This window comes from Podarcis filfolensis (assembly GCF_964270895.1).
Source record: "Podarcis filfolensis genome assembly, chromosome: 9".
NCBI lineage: Eukaryota > Metazoa > Chordata > Lepidosauria > Squamata > Lacertidae > Podarcis > Podarcis filfolensis.
The window spans coordinates 18,401,744-18,420,717 of NC_139610.1; the positions used below are offsets into that span (position 1 = coordinate 18,401,744).

Sequence of the window (18,974 nt, forward strand, 5' to 3'; positions counted from 1 at the left end):
CGTACATAAAGAAAGTTCTGTCCTTCTTTGGCACCAATTGGCCGACAATGCCCAGAAGGAAGGCCTCTGGTTTCTTCAGGAAGGTATATTTAAATACCTTTTTCATTTCATTATATATCATCTCCCAGAAAGCCTTGATTCTTGGGCACGTCCACCAAAGGTGAAAGAATGTACCTTCAGTTTCTTTACATTTCCAACATTTATTATCGGGCAAATGATATATTTTTGCAAGCTTGACTGGGGTCATGTACCACCTGTATATCATTTTCATAATATTCTCTCTTAAGGCATTACATGCCGTAAATTTCATACCTGTGGTCCACAACTGTTCCCAGTCAGCAAACATAATGTTATGTCCAACATCTTGTGCCCATTTAATCATAGCAGATTTCACCGTTTCATCCTGTGTATTCCATTTCAACAGCAAGTTATACATCCTTGACAAAATCTTAGTTTTGGGTTCTAACAGTTCTGAATTGCTGCCATTTCATGCCCTGGTTTGGCTGCTCACAACAGCCCAGTTGCTTGGACAGAATGTTCCGGGAAACTGTTTGCTAAAAGAAGGAAGTAAAAAAAAAAGATAAAAGAGAGGGGGTTGCTCAGCCACCTCATATTTACAGGTAAAGAAGCATCGCCTCGCCTTGAAAACTGTAAGAATGTGACCGTCTTCAAAGTTTTAATACAATCTTTGGCATCATTTTCTACCCCACCCACATGAAACTGTAACCTCTAGGTACAGTTAGAGGGCATGTCTCTGTAATCATGTCAGCTCCAGGTGAGCAGTTTAGAAATGTCAGAGATAAACCGGTTCTTATATTAGGCGGAGCTATTCAAGAGTACCTTGGTAACACCAATAACAAGCCTCTAATTATGATGTTGCTCTAATGCAATGCAATAAAACAAAAACATTACAAGACCTATAAAACTTGGCCTATTATTCTCCTTGCGAGCTGCATATTGTAAAAATAAGAAGCTGTAAGGAAACAGGCTCTTTAGCCTCAGCTTGGCGGCTAGAGCATCTTTTTTCTGTGCAGAAGGTCTCAGGTTCAACCTGCAGCATCTGCAGGCAGGCTGGAAGAGAACCTGGTCTGAAATTCTGGACAGATGCTGCCAGTCAGTCAGTACAGACAGCACTGAGCTGAAATCCAGCATCGCCTGAGCTCTGTGAGTGCAGGTTTCTCCCGACTGAAGTGCAGAGTGTTTGAGAACCAGGACATTCGTAGGGAAACCAAAATGCTTGTTCACAAAGCTATTGCACTACCAACCTTGCTGTATGCTTGTGAAACATGGACCGCTTATAAACACCATCTCCAACTCCTCGAAAGATTCCATCGGCAGTGTCTCCGAAAAATTTTATACATCACTTGGGAAGACACTTGGCGAACTAATGCCAGTGTACTGGAAGAAGCAAATATCACCAGTGTCGAAGCAATAATTCTTCAACATCAAATTTGTTGGACTGGTCATGCTGTTCGGACGCCTGATGATCGTCTTCCAAAGCAACTACCCTATTCCCAACTTAAAAATAGAAAGAATAATGCTGGTGATCAACAAAAGAGGTTTAAAGACTCTCTCAAGGCAAATCTAAAAAAATAGTATAAACACCAACAACTGGGAAACACTGGCCTGCGACCGCTCCAATTGGAGAACACCTTTTACCGAAGGTGTTATGGGCTTTGAAGACACTCGAACTCAGGACAAAAGGGAGAAACAAGCTAAGAGGAAAGCATGTTTGGCAAACCCTCACCAGGATCAACTCCCGCCTGGAAGCCTATGTCCCCACTGTGGAAGGACGTGTGGATCCACAATTGGTCTCCACAGTCACTTACGGACTCACTTTTAAAACTGTGCTTATGGAAGACAATCTTATTTGGCTACGAGTGATCACCAAAGAAGAAGAAGTTGGAAAATGGCCCACCCTAGTAGAAGGCAGTTTCTTCTGTTGCTGTCTTAACATTCTAAACATGACGCCAATTTTGATTTACGTCCAAGGATCCACTGAGCCAACAACTTGCCTTTACCTGTCATAAGGAGAGATTAACAGAGGAAGGAGCCTCTCGATTTTCCAGGGACAGTCCTGGATTTACAGAAGCTGTTCCCCATTTCTGATTTGATCCAAGAATTTCCTGCTTCTCCTTAGGATGTCTCCCTTTTCATCAGAGAACTTTTGGAGGGTATGGAATTGCCTGACCCATGTACCAGCCCTATGTAGTGAAGTTTTAAAATGTTTTATTTCGTTTTTATATATGTTGGAAGCTTCCCAGCATAGCTGGGGCAGCCCAATCAGATGGGTGGCTTATAAATATTATTATTATTACAGTGATATCTCGGTTTTCGAACGTTTCCATTGATGAACATTTTGGTTTTCGAACACCGTAAACCCGGAAGTAAATGTTTCGGTTTTCAAACATGCCTGGGAAGTTGAACATGCCACATGGCTTCCGCTGAGTGCAATGTCCTGAGGCCTAGCTGTCAGCTGTTGAGTTTTTGGTTTTTGAATGTTTCAGAACATGAATGGTCTTCCGGAATGGATTACGTTCGAAAACCGAGGTACCACTGTATTTTTATTGATTGGAGCACCCCTTTTTTCATTGGAGAAATGTTGGAGGGTGTGCATAATCTGGAGGACTATCATGTCCCCAGCCCTGTGCTCAAAAAGCATCTATCCTGCACATCTCTGAAGTCTTTGCACAATAAATACGCCGAGCGCCCTACAATTAGCACATTTTTTCAAACATTAGGAGATGCGCTGATATAAATCGTACCTTGCATTAGTGCACCACATTTAGGCTGTGAGCAACGGTTGCTGCTATTTGACGATGCAACCACCAACATCAATTTCCTATTAAGGAGTACCGCCAGCAATGCTCTAGCGAAACCAGAAATGCCACTTCTGGCTTTTGCTCAGAGGCAGAATAGGCATTTGCCATGCAGGGCTTTGTTTTTATTTTTACCACTCCTTTAGGCCAAGAAGGCCTACAGTCAGACTTTCCAGTTAAGACATCTTGGCAGCGGGCCACAAGGAGCTTCAATCTCTCAGCTGCACCAATTTGTCAGTTCTGTAGGCTGGAAAAACATGCCTTTTAAACTGGCATTCCAGGAAGCACCACAAGGCGGAGGGAACCCCGATCAGTATGCGGTAGTCATGTAAATACGAGTATCAGGAAATGTTCTGCACAGAATTTGAAAGATTCTAAAACCCATGTTCAAAATAACCCTTCTAAAAAACCAGAAGCTTTTCTTTTGGGAATTATAGGGACGGAACTACCTAAACTGTATAGAAACTTTTATTTATGCATGCTACTACAGCAGCAAGAATGCTCCTGGCCCCAAAATGGAAAGAAGCAGATGTACCAGCAAAGGAAGAATGGACACAAAAACTTATGGAAGTTTGATTCTCTGAGGAACATGGCCTGATCTAAACGGAGAAAGTACAGTTCCAATAAGCTCCCCGCCACCTATGTTTCCTGATATGACCCAACGAAGGGAGGGCATGATCTAAATTGTCCTTCATCACAAAGTTCCTTCCCACAAAAAAATCCCCACTGAATAGCTTCCCTAAAAGTCAACTTTTCACAAAGGGCCATTGTCAAAAGTACAGAAAGGGAGATGGATGATGATGTTTCTTCATGCCAGTGTTGCATATGTCTGGATGAGAACCAAATTTCGACTGGCTGGGAAGCTAAAACATGATTTCAAGGACACAAGTATATAATACAACCTTCTTCGACCGAAGCCATTAGTCCTGTTCATTGCCTCTGCTCTTTCTATCATGCACAAATGCAAATGTATACCTTTGTTGCTGTTCTGGGGCAAGCTCTGATTCATTTTCTTGAGTGTTGTTTGCTGATCTACAATTCCCAGCATCCCTGACCATTGGCCATGCGGACTGGGGATGATGGGAGTCAGAGACCAAGAGTAGCCTCTGGCGGGCCATAGGTTCCCATGCCCAGTTAAAAGAAAAAGGTGTTTTCTTTCATCTTCTTTAAAGAAAATTGGGAAACATTTATTGAATATATGGGAAATAACTGTCTGCAGCTGAAAACGCTGGCAGCATATGGTGCTGCAATTGGATGACGAAGGCTTTTGGGCAAAACCGAGATTCAGCGGGTTAGGGCTCAGAGAGCTAATATTGTGGGGCGACATGAAATGTAGAGTTTAAACTGCTAAACCATCCAGGGGCCCTTATCCCAGTGTTCGAGTTAATTGGGTTTTCAGCGAAATCTTGACCCCACAGAGAAGGGCTGCGAGGCTAAAATTGTGAGAAACCGTAAAACGTAGTGTTTTCACCACCAAACATTGCAGGGAGCCTTTTCTGGATGTATGGCGCGGTTTTAAACTGAATCGGACGAAGTCAGATTTTTGGTGAAATCCTGACCCCCGGTGGTTACGGCGCTGAGGCTTCGTTTTCTGGGGTGCTGAGCAATGTAGTGTTTTCGCTGCCAAAAGTTGCAGGGAGACTTTACTGGGTGTTTGGCACAGTTTTGGAGTGAATCGGACGAAATCGGATTATTGGCGAAATCTTGACCAAGGTGGTTAGGGCGCAGAGGACTCAATTTTCTCGGGTGCTGGGAAACGTAGTGTTTTCACCGCCAAACGTTGCAGGGAGTCTTTTCTGGGTGTAAATAATAAAATTATCATTATGGAACTGAACGTCTCTATTTTCATGGGAGAAATGTTGGGAGTTATCCGACCCCCGAGCCCTCTGAAGGCAATCTTGTATAGCAAAGTTTATTTAATTTTTTTTAATGTTTTATGATGTTTTTATACATGTGGGAGGCCGCCCTGAGTGGCTGAGGCAACCCCATAAGATGCGTGGGATAGGATTATCCTTAGGGAGTGGGACGTCCCTCTTTTCCTCAGAGAAATGTCGGAGGCTCTGCCTTTCTCCTGCCCTCCCTCGGCCGCCTCGTCCCTTTTAAGGAGCGGGCATGGCGGGTGCGGCTCCCGCGCCCCTTTCCTCCTCCGCCAAAGGCGCCCCGCCAAGCCTCGCTCTCCCTTCCGCGGAAGGAACGAGAAGAGCCCAAGATGGCGGTCGCCTCAGCGGCAGCGATCACCTCCGAGCAGGTCAGTCCCCGGCGCCGTTGCCTGGCTCCGGCTACGGGCGGGAAAAGGAGGGAAACGCGCGCGCGCTGCTTCATTTTACCGTCCCCAGATGTCAACGGGGCGGGGAAGAAAGAGGCGGCTTCGGCTTGAGGAGGCCGGCGCCGAACCGGCCCCTTCGCCTCAGGGCGCGTCGCGGAATTCGCCTCCGATAATGAACGTCCTCCCGGGATATTTTTGATCGGGAACTGGGCCAATGAAACCGGCGACGGGGGTTAAACCGTGCCTTGTAAAAGCTCCGAAATTATCGGAGCATTTGCTAACCGGGGTATCCTGGTCGCATTATTATTATTCTTTTGAAATATGGCAACCCGAACGCGGCGCCCGGGCTTCTGCCGTAGCCGAGCCGCCTCAGGGAAGCAGCGGAGTCGGGCGCGCCAACCTACGCGGCCCCTTCCCTTTTCCCCTCAGGACATTCGTTGCTCTTTCTTATTTTATTATTTTTATTAATAGCTCATTATTCGTGGCATTTGTCGCCTGGACACGTATCATGTCTGCCTTTCGCCCGGCTTTCTGAAATTAGAACCAGCCCCCTAGTGCGCGTGAGGCGACTCGCGAGGCCCGTTTGACAGGCTCGGGAGGGCGGCGGCGGCGGCGGCCCAAGTGAATGGGCGCCGTAGCAAAAATAGCCGCCTGCGGGCGGAGAAAGAGATAGGGAGCGTCTTGCGCCTGCGCGTAGAGGATCCGACCGAGTGTCGCTTCACCCTCGAGCAAACGCGAAGGAGGCTTGAGGGCGGAGCGACCAATGGCGTGCCGAGAAGCTGTTGGACTACACCTCCCATCTGCCCCAGCCTGCACGGCCATAGGTCAGGGATTATGGGAGTTGTAGTCCACGACAGGACTTTCCTTAGCCTTGGAGGACTAGGAGGGGGGCAAAGCATATATAAGGATTTAAGGGAGACTTCCGGGGAATACGATCAGAGACTTTCAAAGTGGAGTATATAAATTCAATAGATAATAATAAAATAATAATAATAATCTTCTCTGAAAACGTGATGGCACAGAACCAAGTACAGTGGTGCCTTGGATTGTATACGTCTTAGTTTGCATACAAGCACGTCAAACCCGGAAGTGCGTGTCCCGGTTTGCAACCTTTTTTTCGATTACAACCTTTTTTTTTTAAATTACAAACAATTTTTGGGGGGAGGCCCCATTGGCAAAAGCTCGCCTTGGGTTACAACCTGTTTTGGTTTACAAACTGGACCTCCGGAACGGGTTATGGTTGTAAACTAAGGTACCACTGTACAGCAAAGCGCACAACTTTTTGCTTTAAAGACTTTGCTCTCTGGTCCAGGAGCAATTCGGTGTTGTGCAAATCTTGCTTGTGCTTTTAGTATGTGTCTCCCTCTCCCTGCCAAAAAACAAACAAACAAAGGTTTGACCGAGGGCTCCTTCAGATGACCTCTTTATAGAGCACTCATCCAATTTTCTTGCACAAAGCTTGCATGGTATCTGCTCTTTATTGGTCATTCGTCCTGATTTGTTCACAGGGAGGTTATTTGCCTTCCAATCAATCAATCAAATTGTTAACACATTTTTAGTGCATCACTTTCCTAACGGCAAAAAGGCCATTTTTAAAAGAAAGTGGATTTGTTGCAACATAGCCCTTTGGTCCACTTTTATTTCAGAAACCTAAATTTCTGGTGTGCGACTGAATCCCTCTGGCAAAATAGTGACAGCCTGGAGGCTCCTGGCACCATACAATTGGGCTCTCAGCCCCTTCCAGTTCTCAGCTACTATCTCAAACTCCCTCTTACACTTGCTTGAATGTTTGGAACTGAATTGCCTTTATGTATACAGCGGATGTTCGTAGTAGCTAGGAGTTATGCTTAGCTGTTTATGTAGTCATTTTATATGAACAACCTGGCTCTATTACAGAGAAATTACTGGGTGAAGAGCTACACTGCATATACAGGTACATGCAACAAAAAAAGTGTACTCATATTCCTCCCCTGCCCCCATAGGAGTAGCATCCAACATAGGAATGTCACTATAGAATGTTGTATCATTTTAATGTTGTTAGCCGCTCTGAGCCCAGCTTCGGCTGGGGAGGGCGGGATATAAATAAACTATTATTATTATTATTATTATTATTATTGCTGAAGCAGTCCTCTGCTGCAGCTAAATGTAACTGCTTTTGCAGCAAATTCAAACACGGTACTGTATAGCTACATTCTCAAGACTTTGCAAATAATATTTTCTTTACAAGTTGGGCTCTTTTAAACAGTTCCTACTGTGAAAATCCTATCGTGGCAGAAATGAAAATTCATATCATCTTGTTATGAATAGGATATGTTGGACTCAATATATCGTTTGGGGAACTTATTTTTAAATTATTTTTAGCAAAGTTCTAATGGTCCCGTGAAGAAATCGATGCGTGAGAAAGCTGTGGAGCGGAGGAATATTAACAAAGAACACAACAGTAACTTCAAGGCTGGATATATTCCAATTGATGAAGATCGTCTGCACAAAACTGGCTTGCGAGGCAGAAAAGGCAACTTGGCCATTTGTGTGATAGTCCTCCTGTTTATTTTGGCTGTCATCAATTTGATTGTAAGTAGAACAAGCTAATCAAAATACTGTGATCGTGCTTATATTGTTAAGTTAGACCACTAGACGAACACTGTGAATATATTTGCAGAAGTGGAGCTCTATTGACTTAAATAGGGCCTAACCAACTAGATGCAAGGAACCAAAGCTGTTCTTCAATGCTTCTATTTATCTTTGGCATGGCTTGGTCACTGAATTTGAGAACGAGCAAACTAGCAGGTCACTGGTTGTTTGGATGGGCAGCTTACATCCAGCTGCAGGTTAGGAAGAGGCTGCAGAGTGTGGTGTATGGGGGGGTCAAGAGACCTGGAAAGGAAGAAGATAAAGGAGCCCTAGGTTCTGAAAGAGAAATCATGTGATGGATTGCTGCTGATTTGACACTAGTATGGCATGTATACGTGTTAGTTTACTTGCCACTTGCTGTTAAATCTGTTAATTTGCAAGCTTTTTAATGAAATATACCGTATTTTTTGCTCTATAAGATGCACCCGACCATAAGACGCACCTAGTTTTAGAGGAGAACAAGAAAAAAAATGTTCTCTCCCTCTCTGCTCAGCGCCTCTCCAGCAAAGCGGGAGGAGAAATGGAAGCGGCAGGAGAAGTGGAGCCCCTTCCATTTCTCCTCCCGCTTCGCTGGAGAGGCGCTGCGCAGAGAGGGAAAGCCGCGCAGCTGCTCTCCAGCGAAGCGAAGCCAAGAGAGCAGGAGGGATCGATCCCTCTTGCTCTCCTGGCTTCAGCGAAAGCTGCGCAGCCTGCATTCGCTCCATAAGATGCGCACACATTTCCCCTTACTTTTTAGGGGAGGAAAGGGGCGTCTTGCAGAGCGAAAAATACGGTACTATATTACTAAAGGCATAATCACCAATGCTCCCTCATCTGGAAGGAAGCTAACTGAAACCTTCAAAACTTTCTACGACTAAGGGAAATAGGAGCACAAAACTTGTGTGTATTTGGTTTTTGGTGTATACATGGTTAATTATGTCTCAACAGAATTCTAAAGGTGTATTTTTTTCTCCTTTTTAGTGCTAAGACAGCTCTAAATATTGCTGCTTTTCAGTGAAATTATCTTCATTACCTCTATGCAGGATTTCTAACCAAACTTGGAACTGTACATGGAGATTATAAACATTGGGTGCCATTTATACCTATTAAAACCAAGAGGACGAATGGCAACATGGTAATGTGTATCTGTTTGGACCCAGCTGTCCATAGTACGCTTGAAAAAAAGGATTCCTAAAAATAAATACATGGAAAGGTCTTAGTTAATTAGGTCAAAGAAATGCTCCACAACTGGTAATAAATTCTATTTTGCTTCTTAGTAAACATTCTGTATTGCAGCCTAAGATGTACTGTGAATTCAAGATAAAAATGTACTTATCCACTCCACATATATCGCAGAATTTTCTTACGATCTGTAGAGATTAACCAATTTTCTGCTTTTCATCCTTTCAATGGATTGCTAATTATTCAGTGTCAGACTAAGAATTATCAACCCATTTTTATTGTATATAGCCAAAGGCCTTTACAGTGGACACAGAATAAAAGGAAACTTTCGTCTAAAATCATACATGCAACCTGTAGTAGTTTACAACATAAAAAGAAATTTACAACATTCAGACTTAAGATTGGAGTGCATTCCCATAGCTGGAACAGAGCTTCTTGGCTGCCAGCACAAATTTGGCTACCTGGTATGTAATATAGAGATGTTTATCTGCTAGGAATTCAGCTGTCACTTCCTGTGCGATTGACCTGGAAGCCAGTTAAGAATTGGTGATAGAAATTTTCCTCTGGGTGTTATATACAGGGGGCAAATCAGCAGATGGCATGTGACGTCCTCTACCTGATTGCATCCATATATACATTTGTGATCCATATGGAACATTCCCCGATATATCCCCTCTAAATATGCTGAGGGCATCTGTTGGAATCTTAGTTCTACAAAGGCCCTGCATAGTTGTGGGAAGGTCAGAGTCTCAAAGTAGCAGGGCCTTGAGTGATTGGTCTTAATTTCGGGGTACCAAGTGGAGTAGCGGGCAACAATGATGGATGCTCTGTCTTGGTTGGCATCCTGATCAAAAATCCAATTTCTAAGGTCACGCGGGCTAAGAGTTAAGACTGGGCTGCTCTTTTTTTCCTATCCTAAACTAAAGAAGTACAAGTATTGTTTTTAAATAAAAATTATTTACAGCCTGATCATATATACTTATAAAGAGCATTGAGTTCAATTAGGATTGGTGCCTTAATTTTGGTTGCCGAATTTCCTTTCACACACATGCATGAAGATGCCTTCCTTTTAAGTTAGAGCTACGCAGTTTGTGAGCCACCAAATTGAACACAATCCACCAGTTAAATATTGTGGCCTGCCAGGAATCTGACAACCAGAATTTTATTTTGTTTTGTTTTCAGTCCCAGGTAAACCAGAAATTGATTGAGCATCTAGTGGGTTGGCATACATGACTGGTGGGCTGTTTCCAGCTTTGTGAAAGTTTTGTGGGCCTGTTTTCAAGTAACATGTTCTTCTCAAAGGTATCTGATCCAAGCACTGGCATGACAATTTCAGAATTTACTTACATTTTTAAAAATTATATTTACTCTTTTAGATCACGCTTATCATCTGGACTGTAATTCGCATTGGACCCAGCGGCTGTGACAGCATGGAGTTTCATGATAGCGGCTTATTGCGATTTAAACAAGACTCTGACATGGGAATTATACATCCATTGTATAAGAGCACAGTTGGAGGTCGACGTAATGAGGATTTGGTGATTGTTGGAGAGAACCAGCCAGTAAGTATATCTTCTATTGTGTACTGCGTTCAACATCTGAGCTTCTACTTCGGATATCCTTCTCTGATGAAGTATGACGTATACCAGAAGCAGGACTTTCGTAGTAGAATTACATACATACTCTCCCTTCGCCAGGGAGGCCCACCTAGCTCCAACACTGTTATGTTTTCAGACCCTAGGTTAAAAGCCTGGCTTGTTTTATTTGTGATTGGTGGAAAATGTTCTCAGGGTGGTAATTTGTGTTGCTGGCTGCTGTTGCTTTCTCTGTTGTGGTAGTAATTTTTGTATTGCTGAGCCTGTAAATTGTTGCTTTGTTTTTATTTGTTGCAAGCTACTTATTCATTGATTAAAAAAAGATAGTTAGTCTTAAATTGTTTGGTGACAGGAAGCCACAGTGCTACCAAGCACTGTCAAAGTAGCAGATTGCCTTTGTTACATTTAACACAACATATCTCATTTGTTTCTGCAGATTGTGTTTCAGCAAGGGGAAACAAAACTTAGTGTTGCAAAGAATGGAACCTCAATTACAAGTGATATTGGTATGGAATTTGTTGACCCACGGACTCAGAATACTTTGTTTAGCACTGACTATAATACTCACGAGTTTCATTTGCCAACTGGAGTAAAAATTTTGAATGTTCAAAAAGCATCTACGGAGAGGGTATGATCTCTGTTTACTTTTCTCTGCAAGTTACATGATGCATGCTGTAAATCTTAAGCTCAAACCTTTATTTGCATTATAGCTAACATTCCATATAAAAAGATGAAGCATATGACTAAGTTATTTATTTTAAGCATTTTAAAATGGCCTGTGTTTGTACATGTTCAGTAGAGACTATAGAAGCCTAAGGTCTACTAGTATATTATAAACCAGAGATAGGGAACTGGTTCTGGTCAGTGGCCTGATTCAGTAGTGACCAACCCTCTATGGCCACTTTGAAAAGTGGGTGGAGCCACCCACCCATCAATCACCTGCTGTCATATGATGTCAGATCATTGAAAATTCAGTATTCTTCCTTTGCAACAACAGCTTAAAAGTCCAGTGTGTATGTGGTGTTGAGAGGGAAAGTACATATGTGCTTTGCCCGCAACCACTCCTCACACCCCGAGGGAACACAGTCCTCAGAGAAGTGGTGGTAAGAAGATCCCCTACTCCTGCGATACATATAATTGCTGTCTAAATGAGGCCCCAAACACAGATTGCAGTTAACTGTTATCAGTCGATAACATTGAGATGCTGTCAGTCTCTGCAGAATCGCAGTCTCCATCCAACAAATGTTTTAACGGTTGAGTGGCAGTGTTTAAAATGCAAGACCAATTTTGTAGGAAGGTGACTTTTTGTGTATAAAACAAAACTATTTTTTAGAAAATGCTTTGCACGGCTATTCTCTTTTTTTCCTCAGATTACCAGCAATGCTACCAGTGATCTGAATATAAAGGTTGATGGACGTGCCATTGTCCGTGGAAATGAAGGTGTTTTCATCATGGGCAAAACCATCGAGTTTCATATGGGGGGCAATATGGAACTGAAAGCAGTGAGTAATTCCAGGATATTCAGTTTGTATAAATGGATTCAGTGAGCTATATATATGGCTGCAACCAAGTTAAAGAAATCAGATTTGATTTGGTTCATCTACTCATCTATAGATTTAAAATGGCATATTTTTTAAAAGCCTTATATTATAGCTCACTGTTACGGGTCTCAAATTTGACCTATAGGTATACATACACCTTCTAGGTTAAAACACATAACTGCTTTGTCAGCTTAATACAGTTACTTCTGGCAAGTTAAACACGACTATTAGATACAGCTATGTGCACATACTCCATATCCCATGTTTTAAAACAAAAACTTGTATTGGAATATTCCTATTCCAAAACTAAAACAAAACAGCTCTTTCTCTTTCTTTTAGAAATATTTGCCTGGAAAGAAAAAAAGGAGGAAAATGTGTTGTTTTTTAGGCTAACATTTTGTTCCCGGCCGCGGAACAAAATTTAATTTACACATGAGAAACCTCATAAAACAGTCTCTCTAGGTGTTATGCAGAAAAGCAAATGCATAACAACAAACAATGCTACAATAATTACAACTCTCTTCCTTTCCATAAAGGACCTTGTTTGACCAAAACAAGTTATGCAGAGTTGCCCGTTGCCAACAATAGCTGGCAAGACGCAGCACACCCTGAATTGCTGCCCTTTTGCTAAGATACAGAGGAGACAGTGCATGGCAAGCTCAACCTTGCATGGCTCTTCAAAGCTACTCCCAGTCTCCACTAAGCAGATATTGCAGCAACCACCATTCAAGGAAGTGCGGATCTCTTTTAAAGAGAAGAAATGTTCTGTCTCATGTCTGGCAACAGCAGCATAGAGAAAGAGCCTAGTAAAGAGAGAGGCAGGTGCACAGCCTCAGAAAAGAGGTTGGTTGGGTGCGGAAACCTGATGAATAAGGACCGTAAGTTAGATACGGGAACAAAAATTTTAAGGATTCGTTGGATTGGTTATAGTTGCAGCTCTAGTTATTCAAAATATGTCTATCCTACCTGTCCAATATTACAGGTGGCTTAGAATGAAGATTGAATGGTTTTTTAAAAAAACTGACAAAATGAAAATAAAATACAGCAACAGCAACAAATCCTTATTAAAATCCAGTGGCCCAAAGGCCTTTGGAACAGGCACTGAAAGGCTAAAAGATAACAACTCTGAACATCATCCAAGACTTCATTCCAGAGCCTTGGGGAAAATACAGTAAAGGTCCATGTTCCTTGCCACACCGAATATAAATTTAGCCAGAATATTCAAAGCGCAGCACTGTCATATATTTGGGCAGTAGGTGAGTTTACTTTTGGCTTTCTCCCTCTGAGATCCCAGCCACAGAGAATAAGTTTAGGCACACAGCTTACCAAAGCAAGAATCGCTGCTGCAGCAGCTGTACTCTCTCCAGTACGGAAGCACAGTGTGAATAATTGAGAGTGAAGGATATGTGTATATTCTATATTCTAGTTATCCCAAAGGATCTAGAACTGTCCCACCAGGACAAGGCTGCAGGAGTGGGTTTATTAAAGACAGACCAATGGGGAAGAAATGAATGCTGTAGCAGTTGAGTATAAATCAAAGGCCAATCATTCAAAACTGCTGCGATAGAGCATTAGCCTTGACAGGGGATGGATAACTCCGGCTAGTTCTAGTCCTTGCCCCCTTTCACATGTATTCACTAATAAATCATATCATCCTATTCCACATTAATCTATTTTTTGAAATTCACAAGAGAATCCATATTTAAATATGTCTTTTCTCTCAAAATATGCAGCTAACGCACTTGCTGCTTTTTTGAACTGAAAACTATACCAGAACAATTAGAAGAGGTGAGGGCTGGTGGATAACTTAAGTTTTGTGATGCACATTAAACCAGAAGGTGCAACGATCCAGTGTTCGAAACTCCCATTGTTCTAGGTGGTTCGGGTGCAGCCTGAGATTTCAGATTAAAACTGCAGAGTGGAAGGAAAGAAGGCCCCTTTTCTGCCTCCCCACTTCCAGCTACTCTCTGAAGACAGGAGAAGAGACCCTCTTAAGAATACTAGGGGAAGGACTGGGCCATGCAAAAAAATGAACATAATATTTTAACTCCAGTTCGTTCATTTTCAGCTTGTACTCGTTATAAAAAACTGTGCCTAGACATTCCATTGTTGTGCCCATAACCTAGGCTTAAGGTGCCATTTAGCTCCTAGCTTTCATATCTCAGTTTCTAACACAGGAAAGATCCCTTAGCTATCCCACAGCTGAATGGTGCTTTTCACGCAGAAGGGTCCTTGGCTTAATCCTTGGCATCTCCAATTAATGAACAGCAGGACAAGGAATGTCATTTGTCAGACACGAGGGCCACTGCCTGTCAAGAGTAGACCACATTAAGCTGAGTGGTCAAACTCCAAACAAGGAAGCTTCTTATAGTCAGTTTCTTTAACGTTGAGATATTAAAATAGATACATTTATTCAATTGGAAATACTGTTGCTAACTTCTGCAAATGTTTCTTTGGTAGGATAAGAGCATTGTTCTAAATGGAAGTGTGATGGTCAACACAGCTCGACTGCCGAGTCCTTCACATGGGGAGAAATTAAACAATGGCGACTGGGAACGCTACAAGCTTTGCATGTGCTCCGACGGGACTCTATTCCGCATTCCAGTGAAGAGCCGCAACATGGGTTGCCAAACCTCAGTTAATCCCTGCGGTAATACATATTAAAAGCAAAACAGGGCACTATCAAACGAGGAGGAGCTTAGGTTTAAAACAGTTGCATGTTTGCAAGCTTTTTTTGTTGTTTTTACCACGCTTGTAAAAGAACTACATGAAGCACTTTTTTTTTATCCAGGACACTGCATTGAACAGATTCTTTTAAACATCAGTCGTATCATCAAACCATTTGTGCTACATATTACTGTATTTCAGTAAGGTACTTAAGTACATTCATCACTCCAGAAGTACTAGGATAGAGCTGAATTGAAGTCACTGAAATCTTTGTGAAAGGTCTAATGGTGCCAATCTCTGGCTTATCTCACCTTTGCAAGCGTACTTTCTGCAAATGGTGAGAACCTTCGGATATGCACAGATCAGTGTATATGCATGTGAGAATAGGATGGCCTCACCCACTACTGGCATGTGGGCTTCTGAAAATTGGCTGGGTGGTGAGCATAGCCTTGGGCCAAAAATGGATAGCCATGCCTTGGCTAGAGGTTGTGTGCCTACATGGCAGTCTTCATGTGCCCCCTAGTGGTGCATGATCTATTCACATCCCCACCCTTTGTTTTCATATATGCCTCAACAGAATATGCTGAGCAGTACTTGTGGGGAAAAACACGTCTGAACTGTGGTGCTTTGAATCCTTTAGGATTATGCAGAGACTCCTCACCAACAGCGCAAGTTTCCGTATAAATAGGTTGGCATTTCATCTGGGCAAATATCACAAACAAGAGATTAGTCTTTAAAAAGTCTTCGGGTGCTTCAGGGTGTTGAGTACATTCTGTTTGATCTCCCTTTTTAGCCCCTCCTGTGGGTTGTCTCTGTGCAAAATATTTATAAGAAAGGAGAGGCTCTACAGGAACAAAATTCAGGAACAGTTATGAAATATTTTGAAGTACAGGGTGCCATCAATGTATTGGCTTCCCTCTGCTGTCTTCATAGGTTCGTCATTTTATTTGAGTATTATAAATTATTTTTAAAGCCTGCTTTTAGCAATAGTAACAAACAGCTTATTTTCCCACAGAGAAAAATAACATTCTTGAGATAAATAATTTTAGTTTAAACTGCTTTTTAAACGAGAAAAAAATTGGAAGGCAGTTCGGAGACTAATTGGGAGATTTTTTTTTAAAAAAAACCCTCATGTTGGCAGGGTATAAGTGCAAACCTGACTTGCACATTCTGTAGACAAAGAAAATGGTGATACATTTATCTACGTGAACAGCATTCTAAGCTGTACTGAGAAATATGATTTGGGGCTATTCTGTAACTACCCTCTACAACTAATTCCAATGCAAACTTGTTATCCTGTGACCAATCACTTCATAGTGCACACATAGAAAATATAGTTAATTCAGTGTAGCACTTCATTGGTACGGGTTGGATATATTTAAATGTCATTATGAAATGGAGTATTAAAACTACTAATTATCACAGCTCCTGTTAACCCATTAGCTGCTTTGGCAGAAACAACTGTGTTTATATTAGTTACTTTGTTCCTTTAAATTATTATTTTTAATTCTTCTTTTAACTTGCTATTTATGTATTGGCCCTATACAGGGATAACAATACTAATTTACATTATCTCAGGACTCACAGCAGTGACATAAGGCAAGTGAAATGCTTTGAACACATGACATGTGTTATATAAGTGGTAAATATTAGTACAGCTTCAGCCTCTTCGTGCCCTGGAAGAATGGGGTTAAAAGCAAAAACCCTCAGGCAGCTGAATGGTGCCATCAAAATTCGCAGGATAATTTGTATGCTAATCATATGCTAGAGTTTTGATGCATTTTATCAGAGTTGAATGAGTCAAGCAATTGTTCATTTTGATTCTGACTCATGGCAGTAGATAGCCTCCTAACAGCATAGTTTAGGCCACTTTGACTACAAAATAGCAGGAACCGTAACATGAAATGCAAAGGACTTACTTTAAATATTAACAAAAGCAAACATAGTATCAACAGATTAAAGTCAGTGAAATATCTTCCTTTTAGTAGAATTTTAGGACTGACAATATTTGGAAGGCAAGAGTTGTTCTGGCTTGAATCCAAAGAAGTCCATGCATGCATCTGAAGTACTTTTGAACACACAGGGCCTTCGCTAATGTTTATTTCCCATGGCAGCCCTTCAGAGAGCATCAGGTGTTACTCTGGAAGCTGACACAACTTTCAGCATCTGCCATTGGGGGATAAGGGTAGAGCGGAATGAAAGGTCCAACATATATGTAAGAGACATGGGAACAATGAAGAAAGAGAGCATCCCTTCACAGGATACCAGTCTGCTAAAAACTGTTGATCCTATGGTTAAGCCAGTCAACCTGCTACAATGTGCCAAAACTAAATTTAGAGAGCAAGGTCCTAAAGGAAAACCCAAATAGTAGCAATAAACCTTAAGAGAGTTTTTAATTGAACACTCCTAAACCATCTCTGCGAATGTATTTTTTCACTGTGGTGCTGTTGCTATTTATTTGCACATTTTTTTACTAAAAAGTTACTTTATACAAAATGAAAGTGTTACTATTGGTTTTTAACTTGCTGTGCTGCTTTCTGTGTGGGGCTGTTTTTTTTTTTTTAGGACAGGACTTTTCTAATCCTTTTATGCCTTTGATTCTGATGAGCTGTATACAAACTGTACCTCTGCAATGAGGAGCAGTTTGGACATCTAACAATTGCTAAGAGATGTTCTCCTGTACACCTTTGTAAACTTTGTTTCAAAATAAAAACTATATGGGATAGTCCATTTGAAACGGTTTCAAAAATCTAGCCTCATAAATCTTAAGTTGGGTATTATAGCAGCTGTGTATAAGCCACACACACTTTGGGTGGTCTTTGACAAGCCATTCTCGCATATCCTTACCGCCAACTATGCAAAATAATCATAGTGGCCTGCCTAGTTCAGGGATAGGCAACCTAAGGCCCGGGGGCCAGATGTGGCCCAATCGCCTTCTAAATCTGGCCCGTGGATGGTCCAGGAATCAGCGTGTTTTAACATGAGTAGAATGTGTCCTTTTATTTAAAATGCACCTCTGGGTTATTTGTGGGGCATAGGAATTTCCCCCCCCCAAAAAAAAAATATAGTCCGGCCCACCACATGGTCTGAGGGATGGTGGACTGGCCGCTGCTGAAAACAGTTGCTGACCCCTGGCCTAGTTGATAGATTTTAAGGATTGCTGAATGGTTGTGCAAAAGACTGCAAACACTAAACAGACCTGTGCAATTTGCAACCTTACAAAAGTTGAAACATAGCAACATATTGTAGTTTACTTAAATGATCAACTAATTTCCCCAAGGCAAGAACAGACAATAAGTTGTAGTGGGGGACTTCCGGGTTGGTGCCATTGTTTAATGGCGGATTCCCTCCGAGCTCCGGAGGGAATCGGCTCCGTAGCGTCTGGGTCTGGCCGCTGCGGCGAAGCGGGGACCCTTAAAATCACAGGCGCGGATGCCTGTGAACACAGAGACTCGGCGGGCACCATTTGCGCCCCCCCAATCCGCGACGGAGCCTTTTTAAAGGCTTCGGAACGGAGGCAGGGTAAGGCGTGGTGCTGAGAGTACTGCCTCGTCTACGGAGTGAAGCCGCAAGCCATTGACAGAGAGCGCCAACTTCTTCTAAGATTGATTGGATTCTAAAACATCAACCCGTGAGTAATACGGAGATTGGAACTTTAAAAAATTTCTTATCTTGGATTTGGAACGAGCGGGAAGGGGCTAAAAAGGAAGTCCACCCCCCCCTCTTTGTAAACAACTTAAAGCAAAGGACTGGGCAGCTAAGGTCGAGAGAATCTGTTTCTTGCTTTTTTTAACAAAAGATCCTGACCTCACGGTCTGGACATTATAAGAAGATATTCTGGAGGATAAAAAGAATTTTGGGAGCTGAAATTACACCCCCCCCTAGACCCGGGAACGTCCGATGAGAAAGCCTGTTGCATGGAAGATTTTGACAGCTGTCAAGTGAGCTGCTAGTCAGCTAGTTGTCAGCTGGAAAAAGAGAACATTGTTTCTGCTGTTTTTGCTGGTTTATTCGGGATAACTTGTTGAAAATAAGGTTGATACAAAATAACTGGACTTTTGGTTTTTGAGCTGAAAGGAAGATCAAGGAATTAAATCCCCCTAGAGGGGTAACAAGGATACTACATTACAAAAATGGCTGGAGTGTCTAAATTTCAAGCAGAATTGGACAGAGCACTTGTTCTCTTGGGAAACTTACAAGATGAGTACGATGCTTTGTCTACAGAGGTATTGCTATTACACTGGACAGTAAACAACAGCTTGGAGTCTGATAAGGATTTGAAACAGGAAGCCTA

General features: G+C 42.2%; 1 protein-coding gene across 1 annotated transcript; it reads left to right on the forward strand.

The window, feature by feature from the left end:
* The first annotated feature begins 4,402 nt into the window (after positions 1 to 4,402).
* On the forward strand, positions 4,403 to 17,429 carry SGCB (sarcoglycan beta). The gene is made up of 6 exons (XM_083630752.1): positions 4,403 to 5,067; positions 7,447 to 7,656; positions 10,254 to 10,439; positions 10,909 to 11,100; positions 11,843 to 11,974; positions 14,474 to 17,429. The coding sequence occupies exons 1-6, from the start codon at positions 5,029 to 5,031 to the stop codon at positions 14,675 to 14,677; spliced, it is 963 nt and encodes a 320-aa protein (XP_083486878.1). The 5' UTR covers positions 4,403 to 5,028; the 3' UTR covers positions 14,678 to 17,429.
* Positions 17,430 to 18,974: the final 1,545 nt, after the last annotated feature.

Bases quoted from the DNA above. Each gene is read 5' to 3' on its own strand.
- SGCB (XM_083630752.1), top strand. From the start codon at position 5,029: ATGGCGGTCGCCTCAGCGGCAGCGATCACCTCCGAGCAG. The intron at 5,068-7,446 runs GTCAGTCCCCGG...AATTATTTTTAG, and splicing joins CAGCGATCACCTCCGAGCAG to CAAAGTTCTAATGGTCCCGT. The intron at 11,101-11,842 runs GTATGATCTCTG...TTTTTTCCTCAG, and splicing joins AAAAAGCATCTACGGAGAGG to ATTACCAGCAATGCTACCAG.